This window comes from Micropterus dolomieu, linkage group LG23 (assembly GCF_021292245.1).
Source record: "Micropterus dolomieu isolate WLL.071019.BEF.003 ecotype Adirondacks linkage group LG23, ASM2129224v1, whole genome shotgun sequence".
NCBI lineage: Eukaryota > Metazoa > Chordata > Actinopteri > Centrarchiformes > Centrarchidae > Micropterus > Micropterus dolomieu.
Genome location: NC_060172.1, coordinates 34707603 through 34727582, shown reverse-complemented (window position 1 = coordinate 34727582; position 19980 = coordinate 34707603). Strand labels below are relative to the sequence as shown.

General features: G+C 39.8%; 2 protein-coding genes across 29 annotated transcripts in view; one reads left to right on the top strand and one right to left on the bottom strand.

Annotated features, from left to right (window-relative positions):
* The window catches only part of sytl2a (synaptotagmin-like 2a), a 44536-nt gene extending 40455 nt beyond the window's left edge, over positions 1–4081 (bottom strand). For 6 of the 9 annotated variants that reach the window (XM_046040750.1, XM_046040756.1, XM_046040757.1 and 3 more), the window contains exons 1-3: positions 3967–4081; positions 3282–3383; positions 3028–3202 (exon numbers count right to left, since the gene is read on the bottom strand). The gene's annotated coding sequence lies outside the window, so the exon portion shown is untranslated. The remainder of the gene's footprint in view (positions 1–3027; positions 3203–3281; positions 3384–3966) is intronic. The other 3 variants (XM_046040751.1, XM_046040753.1, XM_046040754.1) reach the window with 3 other exon arrangements.
* A 526-nt stretch (positions 4082–4607) lies between these two features.
* The window catches only part of dlg2 (discs, large homolog 2 (Drosophila)), a 247198-nt gene continuing 231825 nt past the window's right edge, over positions 4608–19980 (top strand). For 18 of the 20 annotated variants that reach the window (XR_006823055.1, XM_046039069.1, XM_046039068.1 and 15 more), the window contains exons 1-2: positions 4608–5988; positions 7422–7553. Coding sequence is in view for 19 of the 20 variants with exons in the window: in XM_046039069.1 (XP_045895025.1) it covers positions 5970–5988; positions 7422–7553 (151 nt within the window). In the remaining variant the exon portion in view is untranslated. The remainder of the gene's footprint in view (positions 5989–7421; positions 7554–19980) is intronic. The other 2 variants (XM_046039060.1, XM_046039061.1) reach the window with 2 other exon arrangements.

Genomic DNA, 19980 nt, shown 5'->3' with positions numbered 1-19980 from the left:
GACAAATCAATACATAATTAAACAAATAATAAAACAGACAAAGGAGTATATTAATACTCTCTTGTTAAAGTAAAATCTGTCTGGCACAATATGGTATCAGCTCATCATACTTTATACCAAGCTGCCGGGCAGGACAGGTTTAAAATAAAATAATTTGCTTTAAAATATCACTGAAACAACATCTCCTGGCAAAACAGCTTTCCTCATCCAAGGACGCTTAAGTAGTATCTAGACTCTATACAGCGCACTGTACTGTCTAGATAATAGATTTGTTTGTTCAGTTGAGTGAGGTGTGTGTTTGGTTTTTTTTTTTTTTTTTTTTTTTTAACTGATGAGAGCTGGGTTATGTATTGTGTTGTATCGTGTTTGTGTATGGTTGTATTGTCTTTGTTGTGGTCATGTGTGATTTTCTGCAATTGTGTGCTATGATGTATAGAGTGTTGCGTGGACCCCAGGAAGAATAGCTGTTGCTTCGGCTACAGCTAATGGGGATCCTAATAAATTAAATGAGAAAGTCAGTGTCACAAACTGGGTGATGTGTGATTTATCCATCATGTTAAATGATCTGTGGTTAAGACACGCCTTATTGCGTTTAATCTTCAGGAACTTTGCTAGCTTTGGATATGTTCTGCTTCAGCTTGTGTTCTGCAGCCATCCTTTCCATATCAGTTTGAACCTGAAAGCAGCAACAACTAAGGGGAAATTCAATTTTCTGAGATTGATGGAAGAAGGGGAACGCTTCTCTTCTAGCACTCACAAACTGAGTGTGTAATACTTGGTAGCAGAGTCAAAATGATTGATCAATCAACAGCAAATTAATAAACAATAAGCCATTTTAAGCTGTTTTTAAGTAAGAATGCTAAATGTTCACTGGTTCCAGCATTTCCAATGTGATTATTTCATGCTTTTTTTCTGTCTTATGTGATGATACAGTTAACATCTTTGGGTTTTGCAGTCTTATCGGGGCGGCTGTGGCTCAGGAGGTAGAGCAGGTTAATAAGAAGGTGCATGTCGAAGTGTCCTTGGGCAAGATACTGAATTGCCCCTGGCGGCTGTTGCGCCAGTGTATGAATGTGTGTGAATGTTAGTTTCTGTTTGAGCACTTAGGCTCAGTGTATGAATGTGGGTGAATGGTGAATGTAGTTTAAAAGCGCTTTGAGTGGTCAAAAAGACTAGAAAGGCACTATATAAATATGGAGCATTAGCATTTTATTTAGACAAAACGAGCAAACTGAATGTCATCTTGAAATTATGATAGGCATTTTTCACTATTAACTCACATTTTATAGACTAAACAGTTTTTGAGAAAATAATTAGCAAACAATTCAGTAATTAAATCATTAGTTGCATCCCTAGTCAGAAGCAGTTAATAAGCCTCAAAATGAAGATATGCAATGGAAGCTGATAAGTAAGATGTACTGTAAGAAAATTAGAAAAGTCTCAGGGGTAATAAAACTGTGAAATTACTTAAGATGATGACTAGTAACACAGTAGCAGATCATTTCTCAATTTTAAAAAATCACCCAGTGAAACCTGACACAGTAAAACCCATTTAAATCATCATTCTATCAGTGCAAGGAGTCGACAATAAAAACATAGCTTCACCCCATCAAGAGTCCAGGCCTGCTATTCAAGCCACCACAACAGTTTGATAAAACACAAATGCTCCTTTGTTTTGACATGTAAAGCTAGTGCTACTGTCTGTCATCCTTCTGTCTGCTGCACAACCACAATACCTGTCAGAAAATCTAACATTGAATATCTGTGTGTGACAAAGGTGGCAATGTCTAGCTAATAAAGAATGGTCTCAGTGAACCAACAATATATAGAGATAGATAGATTACAGAGCTGAGTTGCTGCTTTTCCGACAAGACAAAATCTTTCTGAGGAATGCCTGCATGTTCTGACAATGTCCTTGTTCCACCCACTTTGGGGGGAAATTTCACTTGCTTGGTTTGAAGTTCATGTGGAAGAAATACTTCATTTGGTGAAACAGCACACTTATATTTTCTAAATGTTCTCACCAAAGAAAGTATTGTCATTCAGCTGCTTTTGAGAATATGGTAGTTAGGTAATTGTGACTTTGTTTTAGAAATGGTTGAGGTTGAACTGGTTACCATTGTTTATTCATCATCCAAGTTAGGAAAGATGTAATCGCCTCTTGAGTAGCATGTAAACTAAGCTGTAGGAAGCCCTGAATAAATAAGGTCATACAGGTTTAATATAATACAAAAAAATAATGTTGCATTTCCATTTCTAAAAGTCTAGGTTAAGGATAGAGGACTTAGTTCCTTGTTGTGATAGCTGTGATATGATTTCATCACTGGTTTAGCTCCCTTGAGAAAACTGAAGATTTAACATGCAACATTATTCTGTTTTATCTATATCTACTGTAAAAGTGATATTTTGACCTGTATGTAAACTATTCACTTAAAGCGATTGTCAAACAAAGGGGAAAAACAAATTTCTGCCTGGTATACCTTTATCTCCCCTATCTCTGTAGCACCAGGTTTCCGATTCAAAAGATTCAAAGACGGAGTGGTAACAAATCCTTGCATGTTGTCATTTTCACTGGCTAACACCATGTTACTTACTACAAACCACAACCACTCAAGCCTGTCTCGGTAAATAAAGTTAATATTTATCCACTGAAGACTTTACGTTTTTTACTACAGTAGAAAAACAATGCTTTTGTTGATTGGTATAGCGTCTACATCTAATTTGACATCGAAGTTCATATCGTGTTCAGTTAATATGACTTAAAATATGACTATTCAGAGTAAAAAAACAGAATGTTTCTGTCCAAACAGTTCAGTGTAGCCCAACAAGGCTGGCTGGGGGAAAGTAAGCATATCTATTCTTCAGAGAAACTTTAGAAATATAAAACTTGCAGTTAAAAGGCTGTTCCAACTGTTCATTGATGGAGTTTCCCAATTAAAGATACACACCATATTCCTATAGGGAGTTTTAACAAGACTTGATAAACTGAGGTTATAGAATTACAATATAAGAGAAAAGCCAGCTCACCTCTCACTGTTGCTCCTTGCTGAGAAAAAAACCGAAGTCCAACTGGATCCTAAGCTGCTGCAGGAGGAGGAGCTGCACAGACAGCAGCAGGGGGCAGCAGAGAGCAGATGTAAGGACTGCTTCCAGCTGCTCTTCTAACCTGCTCTACACAACAATCTGAAGTCAGCATGTCTCTCTGAAAACATACAGTATGTTGTCAATGACCTGTCACATTCAATTAATTTTTAAGATACTGTTCTATATTGTATTTTTACCTTTATTGTAGATTCTTGTGTCCTACTTCAATGTTTTACAGCGGTCTACCTCTAAATTCAAGCCTGCCTAGATGTTCATTTGTGATTCTCTTCTGGCAATAACTGCAAGTTATGAGCATTATTCATTAAGAATAGATAATGGGACATAAATTCTTAACAACAACAATCAATGGCCAGTGGGAATGTCTTTTTTTTAAGCTTGCAATGAATGCAGAATCCAAGGCTGACTCAGCATATTATGTGGTGTTGCTTTGTTTTTATTATTTATTGTACACCTTGTGTATGCAGTTAACTTGTTTTATACAGTCTATGTTCTAAACAATACACAGTATTCTGCGAGGGGTTGTTATATTCACTATTTTCAAATTAAAGTCCTCTCCAGCAGCAGCTGTAGCCTACTAATATTAGATATAATTTTTTCTTTAGTGACCACCAGAGTCTGCTGCTGGGACACAAATGGCAAGGAATATTGCCAAGTCCCACTGCATCTCATTGGAATTTACCAATTACAAGTACACAAGGGTTTGAAAGAAAAAAGTGTTTTGTTTCGTATTAAAAACAATAATAATGATAGCCTAATAAATAAGGATAATTCTATTACAATGTCAGGTTATCGAAGTCAGAATAAACTAGAATTCCCATATTTCCTACAGTACATTTAATGCAGCAATATTTTAACTCTCACCTTCGCACAGGTCTAAAGTTATGTCATTGGTTGATCCACCATGATGCGACAAGAAAACCCACTACACGATTAGTTGTCAAATCTTGTCAATCAAAACGGGAACCGCCAACCAGCGACCAGCCTCTGCGTTGCTAAGGTAAAGCTGCGACAAGTTCACCGCATTTAGCCCTGAAGTCAAGCGAGTTTGCCTCCAAAATAAAAGTATGGAGCGTGACACTTTACCTGTTATTTTATAATTAATCTCTAAGTCTCAGGTTTTTAATCAGACGAAAACATGCCAATCCGGGGAACTCGGGAGTGCTTCTTCTCCACAAACAGGAGAGAAAAAATGTTTTACACTTTGCAAATAAAAATATTGTTTCTATGTTGATGGTCATTTTGTTAAAAAATCTCATTTTTATTGCATTGACTGACAATTCAATCACTTTAAAAAGTGTACTCATGTTATCTTTTTATTATATATTACAAAACATTAGAAATATAAAAATATTCACTTGAGCTACCATTCTGTTTGAAATGTATCGTTAACGAAACTATTATTTTGAAAGCTATAAAGGGAAGTTCCGTTTGTCCTTGTGGCTAGCTTATTCCTGGCACTCAAAACTGTTGGTGATGCTGTCAGCTCATATGGGAAACGCTACTGTACAGTACTTGGTTATAGAATAAAGAGATTTGGCAGGTCGAGGACAGTGCTGATTTTTAACAGGAGAAATTCCCGGCGAATGCATAGTCACCATTTTACGGAATATGAAAATACATGGAGTCATTTGAGAGCCATGCGTTTTCTCTCACAGTTGACAGGCAGGTATTTTCCTACAGCCAGGCGTCGCACTGAGAAAGCAACATTTCATTTGGCACCGCCACTGGCTGGTGATTTCGCATGAATGCTAGCTAACTAATGTACAACACGCATGTTTATAGAAGCAACTGGAACAGTCAGCGTCAGAGGTTTTTTTAAAATCTTGCTCATTGACGTTACCTGCCTCACGGGGAGTAACTTACAGACACGTCTCTCCATAAGCCAGAACATCCAGAGAAAAACTCTGAAGTGACTGTTATGTGTTAGCTGACATTTCCTAAAGAAAACGCAGGGACTTGACACCGCACGTTTCTTCTTTTTTTTCTTTGAAGTGTGGCGCACCCTTTACCCTGCATTTTGGCTTGTAGGCAGGTAAAATAAACTTCAAGTGTGGACTGTGAGGCGGAGAAAATGATGTGGACCAGCTGTTCTGACCGAGGGCCGACCTAGGAATGTCACAACTCCCCAGCTGTGTGGACGGAGCACAGTGCTGGCTGCCCTAACACCTGACAGCTCCTGCTCACCGTGAGACATTGAGCCAGCGTTTCTACACACCATTCATCCGCTGTGACGACTTAAGGGCTTGGTGTCCACCCGTCTGTCTCCAGTAGTGTATTATGACCCGTCTGTCTGTGAGAGGCTGTCTGTCAGCACTGAATCAGACATGACAGGGCATGTCTTTCTGGTCAGTATTTCTTGGTCTGCCAGCTCTTCAGCTAAAGGATTTGTTTTTGAAGTGGACCCAGACAGAAGTAATACACAACCTCTGGTGCAGAAACCAGGGGCTCCCCAGTGTTCTCATCTTGAGTTACTGTACACAGTAGATAAAAGTTGATGAGGCATTACTACAGGAGACCTTATCTGAGCTTCTTGTGGATTACTGTTGATACTGTCATCTGGGACAGAGACACCTGTGACCAGGATCAGTGATGAAATATTTTTAAATCTAGTCAGTGGAATTAATTGTTTCCTCATTTTGTTGGAACCCCCCACCCCCCCAGGATAACCCTCAGGGCCTGGTGGTTCCTGGACTCCACTTTGAGAGCCACTGGTTTAAGTTCTCTTGTCAGAGCTCTTGGAGTAGAGTGAAGTTTATCAAAACCCTTCCTGTTTTCTGTAATCCCTCTGAGAAAGAACTTTTTAACCATGCACAGAAGACTGAACGGGAAGCCCTAGCAAGAGTCAAGTTTAAACTGAGTCAGCCATGCCTGTCAGAAAAAAAGGTGAGTAGTTTTTGCTCCTTCAGTATCAGACCCTGTAAGTACTAAATGTGAATGATGTAGATGCTGTCACATCACCAACATTGCATTTGTCAGCACTTCATAGTCGAAATTCAAGCTTGTCCAACCTTTTGGTTTCCATTAGGCTCAGAATATACATAATAGACATAGTCTATGGCCTCTCTTTAGTCTATTTTTCCTATTTTAACATGCCCCGTGTGTGAAGTCAGCTCCATAAAGAAACGGTTATCCTAGTGTGGTGTGGAAGAACTTGACTGGCCTGCACAGAACCCAGAACTCATTCAACACCTTTAGAATAAGCTGGAACACCAATTGCAAGCCAGACATTATAACCCAACATTAGTGTTGGACCTCACTAATGCTCTTGTATCTGAATGCAAGCAAATCCCTGCAGCCAGGTTCCAAAATCTGGTGGTAAGACTAAAACCAGAAGAATGGAGGTTGGTTAATTAGCACATTAAAGGGTACCTTATGCTTTTTTTTTAACATGGACCCTATTTTCCTATGTTTTCATGACTAATGGGGACAAAACGTTTTGAAATTGGTCCAGTATTGTGCGAGCACACTGCAGTTGGCAGCTGTGATACAGGACTGCAACATAATGCTGGTGGGCAAATGTGCCTTGTCAAAGTATGTGTGACCCTTTTTGTTTAACCAGAAATGGTCGCTATATCGCTCTCATCAAAGCTTTCACACTCCCAGAACACAGGACTTGGTGGGCTACCGCTGCCTCGACAAACAAACTGACCGAGGCAGCGGTAGCCCACCAACTCTTGTATTCTGCGAGGTAAGATTGGATTAATCTTATGTCATATTCAAATGTAAACTTTTGATTTTGAAACTGCTTTAGCAACAATGTTTAAATGAAACATGAACTGAACTGAAAATTACTGTTTTTAATCAATAGAGTCTGGTGGCTTATAGTGACTGTTTCTGGTTTACTGCAGCACACTTGCTCAATACCAATATCAAAATTGTTGTAAAATGAGGTCCAGGTTGAAAGATGCAGAAGTTACCTTTTAATGTCCATGGTTTTGGAATGACATAACCAACTATAACTGGAATATATATGTATATATATATATATCTCTGGAATGCTGGGGTGTCCACATAGTTGTGGCCATATATTGTATATCTTCTTGTGTCTATTTCTGCAGTGTGCTGATAGTACAGCTGTAGAGGAAGGTAAAGTCACCTAATCTGACTTTAGTCATCTCTGTATTTAAAGACTTGAATCTATAGTGTTAGGGCTATTTTATCTGTGTGTATATCTATTGCATTACGTATACACACAGACACATATGTAGGTACATTACATTATTATTATTACCAATATTATTTTTATTTTTTATTACTATATTAAGATAACAAACCAAGGACACAACAACAACCTGACTCATTTGCCCCCTCTGCAGACACAGCTCGAGCCTTGGGGCTTTTGGAGGAGTACTGCACTAAACTGAGGAAGCCAGAGGAGCAGCAGCTCAAAACTGCCATTCAGAGAGTAATGGGGATTTTCAAAAGCAACCTCTTTAAAGCTCTTCTTGGTAAGTCAGCACAAACAATCCATCAAGCAAATGGTATTTTTAGTTACGTTCATATTGCAGTGGTTTTCCGGAAAACGAATTTCAAAACAGTGTCAAATTTTGTACTAGAGGTATACACGTGTGTGGCTGGCTCTGTTCTGGTTCACCAAACAGCGATGAGGCGGTGTTTGAAAGTAATTCTTTACTGATCAGTTCATTTTAAATGTTAACATGTGATAAGCTAGCAGATAGCTGTACACAATCACGACGACTACACAATGAAAACACACAACTTTAATGGCAGATGCAGAGGATCACGCTACGACTGCATCCGCAGTTTGATAAGTGCAGTCTTTACACCAGACTAGTTTCTAGGTACATGTGCACATAACCTGCTTCAGGCACGCTGGAAGGCATTCAGAGTTGGGGGTGCTGAAAAAACTCACTGTATGACGTCATACTAAATACAGCACAACAATAATACTTTTTGTATTCATTTGAATGTCTTATATAATAATTGTTAACAATAATGTAGACATTTTCCACAACAGGAAAACACAAAGAAACCTTTAACATTGCATATAGGCCTCTTTTAAAACAGCGTCAGCACAGGAGGAGGAGAGACAAAGAACTTTACAAGTGTGTCTCCTTTATGAAGTGTGTTCTAGACTGCATCCTCATTGGGCTGCATTGTATGAGCTATATAATATCACACAGCCCTGTTTTGCTCTTCATAGGCCTACTGAACTAGTGTATAAACCAGGTTGGAACTGTTAACAGGAGTAAGTTGGCCCCCATATCAGTGTTCTCTCTCTTTTTAAGGTGCCAGTTAAACCAGGGCAAATAAGTTTAAAACTCAGCCTCCCAGTATCTACTGAATAATAAAAAGCTAGTAGTCAAATCACTACATCTTAACAAAATATGACCTGCTGTGAACAGATTATTGCACAGCAGTGGTAATGAAAACTAGAACTCACAGTAATTTGTTAGTAAGTTACTTTATGTTGACAGTAGCACTCCAAGCACTGAACTTGGCTCTCTCTTGTCAGGGGTCTGATCAGTGAATTCTCTGAGACCTAAAAAAGTCTCACACAAACTTTGCTTTAGTGACCAGGACTGTGGTATTTTGAAATGTACCTATTTCCAACGAGAAAACAGGCAAAATTGTGTCTTTTCATTCACATAAACAACAAAACAACAACCTATAAATCCAAAGTAACATATTTTATTATTTATAGACCGTCTTTGAGCTTTGCCTCAGAAAACTTAGGTGGAAAGTCTTGAAGGTACTTGAACGCTGCTGACTCCTTATTTAGAGCTCTGACAAATTGTTTCATAAGGCTCAATTTGATGTACAGTGGTGGCATCAGCACCTTCCAATGGTTCACCAGTCTCAAAGCGGAGCTGCTCCATAAAGGTAACAAGTACGGTCCGTCTCTTTCCCTGGTACTGGACGCCTTGAAATATGATGAGTACAGCTTAGAGATCATAGGACACTTCAAAATGGTGGCATTCCTGATAGGTCTCCAAACCAAGTTTCCCCTGCTATCTTTCCCTTTGGGATACCAAGGTGCACTACCATAGGCTGGACTGGCCACAGCGGACCGAGTTCTCTGTCAGGAGGAACAACGTCAAGTGGGAGCCACTGGTGGATCCCCGAGAGGTGCCACCACTGCACATCAAATCAGACCTTATGAAGCAATTTGTCAGAGCTCTATAATAGATATATGTTATACTGTATATTAGGGATGGGGATCGAGACCTGGTTCCAAAAGGACCCGGTTCCAAAATTTCTCAAAACCCGAAAATCAATAAGCTTATTGATACTGCTATTGAGACTTGCGGGTCCTATGATGTAACGTTAAGTCTCGAGCGTCAAATCTGATTTAATTTGAAACGCAATGGATAAGAAAATCATCAGGCTGCAATCTCTGCCTGCTCTCTGTCGGCTCCCCCCCCCCCACACACACAGTGAGGGTTAAGTTAGCTCCAAACTACTGTAACGTTAGGTGATAACAGCTACGCTCGTTACTGTAAGTACGCGCAATAAAACCTTCGCAAGTAAAAAGACAATACTTTCTCAATACACCTGTCTGTAAGGAAACGTTAAACATGTAGAAATTGTTCATTTATTCATCTCTGTCCTCAGTATTGCATTTAGCCAGCGTGCTCCAGCGTTAGCTCGCCTGCTGCTTTCAGGAACTATCTTTGAATCTGTCTCCAGAGGCTCAGCAATGTCAGCAACGCTACATGTATTGGATGATAATGAAACGGGTAGTGAGCTGGACTGAATATTATAACGAGATTGTGTCACACTTTGTAACAGTTAGACCGCAGTAAGTAAATTTACTGTAGTGTCAGTGGATGGCTCTTCTTCTGGGTTGTATATAATGTGGGTCATGTTAGTTACACCTACTGAGAGGTGGAGAAGCTCTGTACCTGAGTATTGGTAAAAGGCAATAAATCTAAATTAAACGTTACGAAGCAAACAGTGGCAGGTCCGAGCTAATGTAGCGTTAGCTGGCTGCTCGTGGCTAGTAAACAAATCGTTCCTGTAGCAGGTCTAACGCTACGTATAATTTTTAATAAAGTTATAAAAATTAATATTTTAGGGAATATTAATTCATACCTCGAAACCAGGGCACCACCTACAGATTTGCTTGTCACCCCAAGGCTTTAGGTCCTTGAGTATAGCTTGATAATTAGACGAATTTCTGGTAATTCATTAGTTATTAATGGTTCAGTTATTCTGAAATCGTAAACTTTAGTCACTCTCAAATCTGAGGGTAAATTCTCTGAACAGGGATCCCAGATTCTTAACAATGCACACACACTCAAATCACTGTGATCAAGTTGAAATTTATTGACTAACTAAAGGGAGTACAACAGAGGGAGTAAATGTGGGAATATTACAGGGAGAACAGTCAACATGAAACAAACCAGAAGGTAATGAACAGAATGTTAGGCTCGATGGAATTTCAGTTTATATTGTACAGGGAGAGGATTCTCCGAGGATGAGGGAACAAATGGTCAGAAATTACGTTGCAAATTTAGTTTGAATAGCCTAGGGGTTTCTTAACTATAGATGAGGGCCACCTAAAGAACACCAACGAGTCACAGAGTGTAGTTTGTTTTGCCTTACTTTAGGGCAATTACGTAGCAAAGGCTCACTGCCGGTTGGCTCGTGGATGTTGTCCTGGCCAGACACCCCAGTGGCGTCTCGAGTTGAGTTCAAACCGGTGGATTCGTTCCGGAGTCCTTTGCGGGAAAACGCTTGCAGCAGCGGGCGGTCAGGTCGTTTGGTGTCGCTCTAGCTCGGCGGAACACACTCCAGACTCTGTCGTTGGAGCCGTGACTCCGTTCATTCAAGGCAAGAAGTGAACGGGCTTCTGAGTTTCTGGGTCCAAAGTTGCTTAGAACGATCGGATGATGTTAAAACAACAAAATCAAATAAGACTCGCCGTAGGTTCGCGAGGCCCGGGAATATAGGCTATTTAATGTTGCTGAGTTTAAACAAGTCTGGGGAAAGTTTCATCCCGGGCAGCTCCAAACAAAATCAAAGCTCCCGCAAAGAAAATTGGGGATTCAAGGACAGTAGCTTTCTCAGCTTGTCTGAAACAAAAAAAAAAAGATCGTAATTTCAAAAGTAACGAACGTTGTTCGTAATTACGAGAGGATACACGAGAGTTTAGTTTCAAGAGAGTTTTTTAAGAAGAGGGAGACAAAAGACAACAAGGCCTTTTATCTAGCTTCTTCAGGACGTGGTGACGTCAATTTGGGGAGTGGATTTCTCTGGGGGAGTTACCTCAAAAGTGTTAACTTTTTAGTGGGATAAAGAAAATATATGTTGCGCGTATTTTCATTTAATCTCTCTCTCCGCAATATCAACATTTGAAAAATACTTAGTTCTAAACATTCGGATAAAGACAAGCAAAACAAGACTAAACACTAGAGTGTTAAGGGTTTCTTAATTGTTATATACTTAATAAAAGGCGTAACAAAGCTTAACTACATGTTTTTAGTGTAAACTTGATGGTTACATGTTTTAACTCAAGAGACAATTTAGATGTAAGCATGGCAGCAAAGAATTTGTTTATACCATTACATGGTGATAGATATTTGGCGCTCATTGTCGGTGTAAGCCGAGTTTTAAACGCATGTGTGTTATTCCTTTTCTGTCCCTTGGTGGAGCTCGGATCGTACGAGAAAACAGCAGACATTCAACTTTGAGATTTACCACTTTAACTGGGAACTGGGAAGCTGGTTATACACATGAGCGTGTGGATGAATGTTTTAGTAGGAAATTGTGTATGGAACGTTTAACTAAAGCATTAGTTAATATTAAACAGACAGTGATTACTAGGGAATAACAGGGAGTTAATTAAAATTAAAACAAAACAAAATGAGGAAATTAAGGAACTCTTCAAGATTACTTTCTTATGGTTCTCTAGTTTTCAAACATCACTAAAGGATAACAACAGGGTCATTACTACTAAACTAAGAGGCAAACGCCACTACTAACTTAGCAAGGATTATTATTTAAACAGAACAAACACAGTTTATAATGAAACATGTGTTGGTTGAAGAAAAACAGGGGTTGTTAATGTTCCCCCTTTCGCATTCCTGGCTTATCACATTTGCACATCGGCTAAAGAGAGAAGGGAGTGGTGTTTTATGGCTCAGCCGTTCTATGGGAAAAGGAGTCAGGTTGAGGCCGGACTGCTGGTACTTTTGATGTCCAGAGGTGACCTGTGGAGAGAGAGGGGTTGGACCGCTCCTTTGCTGTCCTGCTAAATGTCTCCAGTAACACCTTTACTGCGAGAGGGGTTCACTAAGGCTCTTTTGAATACACAATCCTTAAGCGATGCAAGTCTCTGCAGATCGGCGTTAGCCGGTGAGCTAATGTGACTTTCTTTGTGTTTCTCCTGCTCACTCTCTTACTCGACATCATCTGAACCTGTTTGGTCTGAGGGGCTTCAGCACATAAAACTTTATTGTTGTTTTGGATCCTTACGTGGAGCCTAATCAAAAACATATAGCCCCTTTAAATACTCCCTTTAAATTTATGTGACTTTATGTGAATGGAAAGGCACATATTTGCCCGTTCTCTCATTGGAAATAGGGTTATTTCAAAATATCACTGTCCTTGTTAAAAAAACAAAGTTTGCGGGGAATAATAGCCATTTTCTATACTTTTGAGGCATAAGCAATTAGGGAATAACATTAGAAAATTGTTACACTGTGTAATTAATGTAGACCTATACATAAAACCAAAATCAAAGTTCCATTCTCCCTCAGACACTGGTATTCATGCACAGTACTAGAACTAAAGTTTTATTTCATTTTCACAGTATGCTTTCATAGATTCAGTTATCTCTGTCTCAGAAGTCAACTGAACTTGGCTGAACTGTTGGCAGTACAGTAGAGACTGAGTTTTACAGAATCTGTAGCAGATGCCTAACTTACTACTTTGTGATTTGCAGTGTTACTATACTTAGAGTTTATTTGGCTGCCCACACTAATGGTTTTTCTTGTTATTTTTATTATTATATTGTTATGCCAGGATATTTCATTCATGTGGTCTTCCTAGCCCATACTGCAAATTTAGTTCTGTTTTGCTGCCAAACTCTCAAAGCTAATTGCAGCATGTAAACCTGTGGGAAACACTGGATCCTGTGTATAAAGAAAGATGTTTGCCATTTGTGATTACAAAAACCGTACACCATCAGTGAGGCTGCCACTTTTTCAAGCTCAAACTAATGAGAAATAACTTGGAATTGGTTTAAATTCATGTTACTTTTATTTGTGACCCCTTATATTTTGTTGTTGTGGTAATATTGCTGCAGGCAGTTGCATTTTACAATCTGCAAACTGTCTCACAGTTATCCCCAATTTCTCCATATGTTGAATCCAGAATGCTTCCACACATTACTCAGATGGCTCTCAGATGGTTTGGTGTCATGATTATCAGTTTCAGCATAACTTGATATTTTCCTCCATATTGCTTACGCGTTGAACAACAATAGCCTGATCAGAATGACAGTGCATTTTACGAATACTTCTTGTTGGAGTACAAGGTAGGACCCAGTCTGCTTATACACTGAGTTTTAAATGTGAACAGAGCAAATAGTTATTCATTTTCCACGTTCAAATGAAATTTTGAATAAAAATTTATGGCTCTGCTTAAAGGGCTAATATGTAGTTTTCAGCGGCCACTAGCAGTGCGTTTTAAGATTGTAACCAGGTGTGTGCTCGTACGGGTGCTCGCTTGAACTCATGAGTGAGCACAATCTGAAACCCACATAAGTTACAGTGACTGAGACGGTGGAGAAGCTGTGTACCTTAGTGTCGGTAAAATGACATGTAAAATGTAAATCTAAATTGAACGTTACGAAGCAAACAGAGGTGGATCCATGCTAAAGTACTGCTCCTAAGATAAGATATTACATTATTAATCCCCCGTAGGGGAAATTTAACACAATATAGCAGCACAAGGAATATAAAAGAACAGATGCAGTATTGTAGATGTATTAACACACTATTTACACTATACAATCAATAATAATTATTTACAACCAGATAAATGTCTCAGATAAAATCAGGCACAAATCTGTCAGTTTGGTGCTGTGGCGTTGTGGAGCCTGATGGCTGACGGCACAAATGAGCCTCCAAAGCGCTTTGAGGCTCGGGGCTGGATGAGTCCAGATGGTTTTCAGCTTCCCTCTCATCCTCCTCTCAGTCACTGCCTCCACACTGTCCAGTTCCATCCCCACCACTGAGCTGTCCTTCTTCACCAGCTTGCCCAGTTTGTTGCCACAAGTCCCGATGCCACCTCCCCAGCACACCACATCCTGCCTATAAACAAATTGCTCCACATTTGCTTTTCCGTCATCCTTTCTTGCAGGCTAAATCAGCACATACACCTTTATTGTTGTTTTGTGTCCTTATGTGGAGTTTGTGTTAGAGTCTGTGTTGTGCTGGGAGTTGGTGTTTTTTTTTGGTGTTAGCTGCGGTGTTTTCGCTGTAGTTGGAGAGAGGCTCGGGAGCGCGTACAGGGCTACATCCTGACCCGGTTCCTTCACATTTATAGCAGAATAGTGGCTGATCCAAGCAACAGAGAAAACAGACGTGTGCTTCATTTCTAAGTGAGGTTAGAGCCCATTGACAATAAGGCAGTTAAAATTTGCTTTATTAATAAGTGATTTCGTTGAAAAACTATGTATAGCCCCTTTGTCAGCTGAGTATGGCAGTTAGTCAGTGATTGCTTTTTAACAAGTTACTATACCACAATGTGAACAAACCGATTTTGGACAGTTTCATAACAAAGAAGTCTTGTGAAGTCAGAAACTAGGAATTCTTTGAAAAAGTGCCCTTCACGGAGTCACGTGGGTACGGCGAACAAGATGGCGGCTGATTAGGGAGCCTCTGCTCTCCGACATTACTTTTGAGACAATACCGAAGTATAGGCTCAAGTTATATTGAAAACTACCCTCGCCTCGAAGAGTAAACGGCTGGCGCATTTTGGAGAACTGAAACATTCGGATTCAAGCGAAATGGCCACATCGAAATATTTCAAAGACACGGGCCGTAAGGCTACCCGAACTGTTAAATGACTATTATAGAAACGACAACGGAGTTGAAAGCGACAGTGACGTCTATGCAACAGAGTCTGGCAGAAGTAGACACACGCATTAAGCGCCTAGAGGAGACCTGAGAGTGACTACACGCAGATGGTGACAAGAGAAACAAGCTAGTGGACGCAATGTGGGACCGCATTCAAGCCCTGGAAAATCACAGCAAAAGGAAAAACGTGAGGCTCATAGGCCTGAAAGAGACTTTTGGGACCAATGGGACATTGTTGAGCTGTGTCCAAAAATTTTGACGGAGGGGATTGGGGGTCCGGGCTGATGCCGAGTTTGAGGTGGAGAGAGCACACCGGTTGCTCGCACCGTTGCCGGCCCCCGAGACCGGTGCTGATACGGTTTCTGAGACAGTCAGCGAGAGACAAGGTGATATCGGCGGCTAAGGAAAAACGGGGTTTCGTATGGGAAGGATGTCGACTGTCTGTATTCCCCGATATGACAAAAGAGTTTACGGAGAAGAGGAAAACCTTCACCCCCGTGAAGCGCAAACTGCAAGAGCGCGAGGTGAAGTACACGCTGGCCTTCCCGGCCACACTGAGGTTTAGGTGGCGGGGGAAGAATGTGAGTTTCACTACGGCAACAGCGGCGGAAAAATTCATCGACGACAACGACCAAGGCGATGACTAAACAGGGGGTAATATGCGGTTTTCAACGTTTGTATGGAAGAGCCGCATAAATGTTGTGAAGACGGGTGTCGGAGGAGAGGGACCCGTCTGGCAGCTGCCAAGGACGGAGGATTTCAAGCGGGAGGAGCGGTAACCCACGGACCAGATAAGGTTTTATTTTATTTTTTCATTTTTAGGCTGCATATGTCAGCTACGGGACTGTCAGACTTTTTCTGGCTTGAATTTAGGTTTTTGACTTTGGTTATGGTTTTTCTTTTCCGTATTTTGTACTGGAAACGTTCTTTTTCCAGGTTAAATGTTAGTGTTCATATTTTGTCAGAGTACAGGATTTTTAACTATGACGACACAAAAGGCATAGACATAGCCCTACAGATGAACAGTGATTCAAACAGGAACAGTGAGGTAGACATAGGTATGGAGGGCCATTTGGACAAAGATGATTAAGAAATGTATTAAGTACATGTCATGGAATATTAGTGGAAGTGGAAATCCAGTCAAAAGACGTAAGGTACTGTCATATTTAAAAACTAATAAGGCTGATGTAGTTTTCATACAGGAAACTCATTTGAATGAGGGGGAGGCAGCTAAATTCAACAGGGGGATACATTTTGTGTTGCTTAAAGAAGTTAAAGATACTGAGGGACGAATGATATGTGTCCAGGCATTAATAGAAGGTACGCAGGTGATACTGTGTAATATTTATGCGCCTAATAAGGGAGACCCACACTTCTTTCATGAAGTCAATAGGGTTTTAGGGGAGATGGACGGGCAAATTATCTTGGCAGGAGACTTTAACCAAGTGATGGACCCTATATTAGACAAAAGTCAGTTTAAAGGTCCACTGATGACCAAAGATAGGGAAGCAATTCATATGTTAAAAGGTGACATGGCGCTTGTGGATGTCTGGAGGCTTACTAACCCACGGAAGTGGGAGTACATGTTTTTTTTCACACTGTCATAAGTCACACTCCAGAATTGATTTTTTTTTTTTGATTGCAAGCCCCTTAGTAAACAGTGTAGTTAGTTGCAGTATAAGAACTATTGCTATCACAGATCATGCAGCGGTGGAATTATGTATAAACACAGAATTGGACATTGGAAGGAGGACTAGATGGAGAATGAATTCATCATTACTACAGGACAAAGACTTCAGGTCATCGCTGGGAGAGGATTTGAAAACTTTCTTTGATTTAAATATTGTCAGTACTAAGGACATTGCAACTGTCTGGGAGGCCTCTAAAGCATATATAAGAGGGAAACTAATTGCTCACTCGGCTCAAAAGAAAAAAGACAGCCTAAACAGAATCAAAGAATTAGAAGGTGAAATTAAATTAAAGGAAAATAGTTTAGCGGAACACTTCTCAGAATCACAATATCAGGAACTTTGTAATCTTAAATTTCAGCTGCACGAAATCTTTAACAAAAAAGTAGAATATTCTTTATACAGATTAAAAACAAATTTTTATGAAGGTGGGGAAAAAACTGGGAAGATACTAGCTAGACAAGTGAAATAAAAGGACTCCTCAAATATAATCTCAGCCATCAAACAGGGAACTAAATTAGTAACCTCGACAAAAGATATAAATGAGACATTCCAACAATATTACAAGAAACTATATACATCAACAGTATCCAGCAATGAGGATCAAATAAATTCATTCTTCTCTAACATTAATATGCCTAAGCTTAACCTTGATCAAGCAAGGAAGTTAGAGTCACCTATGATGTTGGCAGAAATAAAGAATGCTGTGTCATTAATGTATACTGGGAAATCACCAGGATACGACGGATTTCCTGTAGAATACTATAAAGAGTATATAGACATTCTTGCTCCAGTCTTGGTGAAGGTGTATTAGGAGGCTTTTGAAAAAGGCCACATGCCGCCAACATTTAATGAAGCTTTAATATCTCTGATCCCAAAAAAAGACAGAGATATAACAGGCTCCAACAAGTTTTACCAAATATTATACATCCCAACCAAGCAGGCTTTATGAGAACAGATCCTCATCGGACAACATGAGGAAATTAATATATCTTAAGTGATTTGCATCATCCAAAAGTGCGCCAATAGTTGCTATTTCCCTAGATGCCAAAAAGGCTTTAGACGAAGTGGAATGGAGTTTTCTCTTTTCCGCTCTTTCACATTTTGGTTTTGGCCCCTATTTCTCTCAATGGGTAAAGACATTATATAAAGAACCAAAAGCAGCGGTAATTACCAATGGAGTTATATCACCCTTTTCCAGCCTGTCAAGAGGCACCCGCCAGGGCTGCTCTTTGAGCCCCCTATTGTTTATAATTTGTCTAGAAACACTGGCTGTTAGTATCAGAAACAATGGGAGTATTAAGGGAGTAGAGGTCGGAGGAGAGGAACATAAATTGCTGTTATATGCTGATGATATCTTAGCTGTAGTGACAGACCCTGAGGTGTCCTTACCACATCTGATGGATACTATTCAGTCCTACTCTAAACTGTCAGGTTACATAATCAATTGGAATAAATCCGAAGCTATGCCCATGACTTCCACATGCCACTGTTACATGGTGGAAAAGCTTAAATTTAAGTGGGTACCAGAAGGCATGAAGTACCTTGGAATTAAACTCAGTCAAGACTTAGAAGAGATGCCTTTGTTAAACTTTAATCCAGTGTTGCAAAAAATTAAAACAAATTTGGAAAAGTGGCAAAAGATAAAACTTACCCTGTGGGGAAAAGTCAATATTATTAAAATGATAGTAGCTCTTCAATTTAATTACTTAGTTATGATGTTGCCAATCACGATACCGCCCGCCATCTTTAAGAAGTATGATAATCTAGTTAAACAGTTTTTATGGGACGGGAAAAGAGCAAGGATAAAACTTAGTAAACTTTGCGCCCCTATGGAGAAAGGGGGATTAGGTTTACCTGACCCAAGATTATATGGGGTATCTTTTGAAATGGCTAAATTAGCCAAATATTGGAAAACGACAGATAACAAGTAAGACTGGATGGAGATTGAGAAGGAGTTCTGTTCACCATTTAGTCCAAAGGAGCAACTGTCTCAACGAAGTAATACAACAAACCCAATTCTTGTTCACTCCAAGGAAGTGTGGGCTAAGGTGCACAAAATGTATAAAGTGTCACAATATGTGCAGACATATGCTTCATTGTGGTCTAATCCTGCCATACATATTGGTAAAACGTCAGTGTATTGGAAGCAGTGGAGTTCAAATGGTATATGTACTATAGGAGACCTTTACGAAAATGGACAATTCATGTCTTATGAAGAATTATCGCGTCAATGTAAACTCGAAGGCAAACAACATTTTTGGAAATACATACAAATTAGGGACTGTGTAAAATCTCAAATTGGTAATTGTTCAGGAAATGATATTCTGGACTATCTGAATGCGCCACGTGAACGCTGCACAGCTTCACAATTCTATAAACTAACAAACTACTCAGTAAGTGGTGAGTCCTCTAATGTGAAATTGTTATGGCAAAGAGACCTGAGTATGAGCTTTACACAGGAAAAATGGCTGGGTATACTAGCAGACTGTTGAAAGTATGTAAGAGAGGCAAGAGGGAAGTTCACACAATATAAGATCATACATAGATACTATCATACCCCTGTGAGATTATATAGAATGAAACTGATGAATGACAATATGTGTTGAAGTGTAAAACAGAGGTAGGAACTTTTCTTCACTGTGTATGGGAATGTGGTTTGGTGAATCCATTTTGGGTTAAAATTGTGTACTTCTTGAGTAACTGGTCAGGCTCAGTGATTCCTCTGACTCCTGCTGTATGTCTACTAGGGGACAGATCACAAATACCGAATATCTCAAAGGGAACCTTTTCTGTCATCATGGTGGGCTTGGTCACAGCTTCCAGAGTTATTTTAAGACACTGGAAAACTGCTGTATCTCCTAATCTGAGAGACTGGACTAATGCAATGGTGGAGACCGCATCCTACGAGTCTATGCTTCACAAACTGTCAGCTAACAAGGAGAATGGGATGATCTCTTGGGATCTTTTTTGGACATACACAAGGACTAATGAAAACTCAACCTAAGAAATTAGAGGCTAAATATAGCTCCATTCCTTTTTTACTTTTATTCTTACTCTGTGACATGTCAGAATGTGTTTATGCCAAGACTCTGTAATGCTCAATCCTGTACTCACATACTCTGCCTTTAAGAATT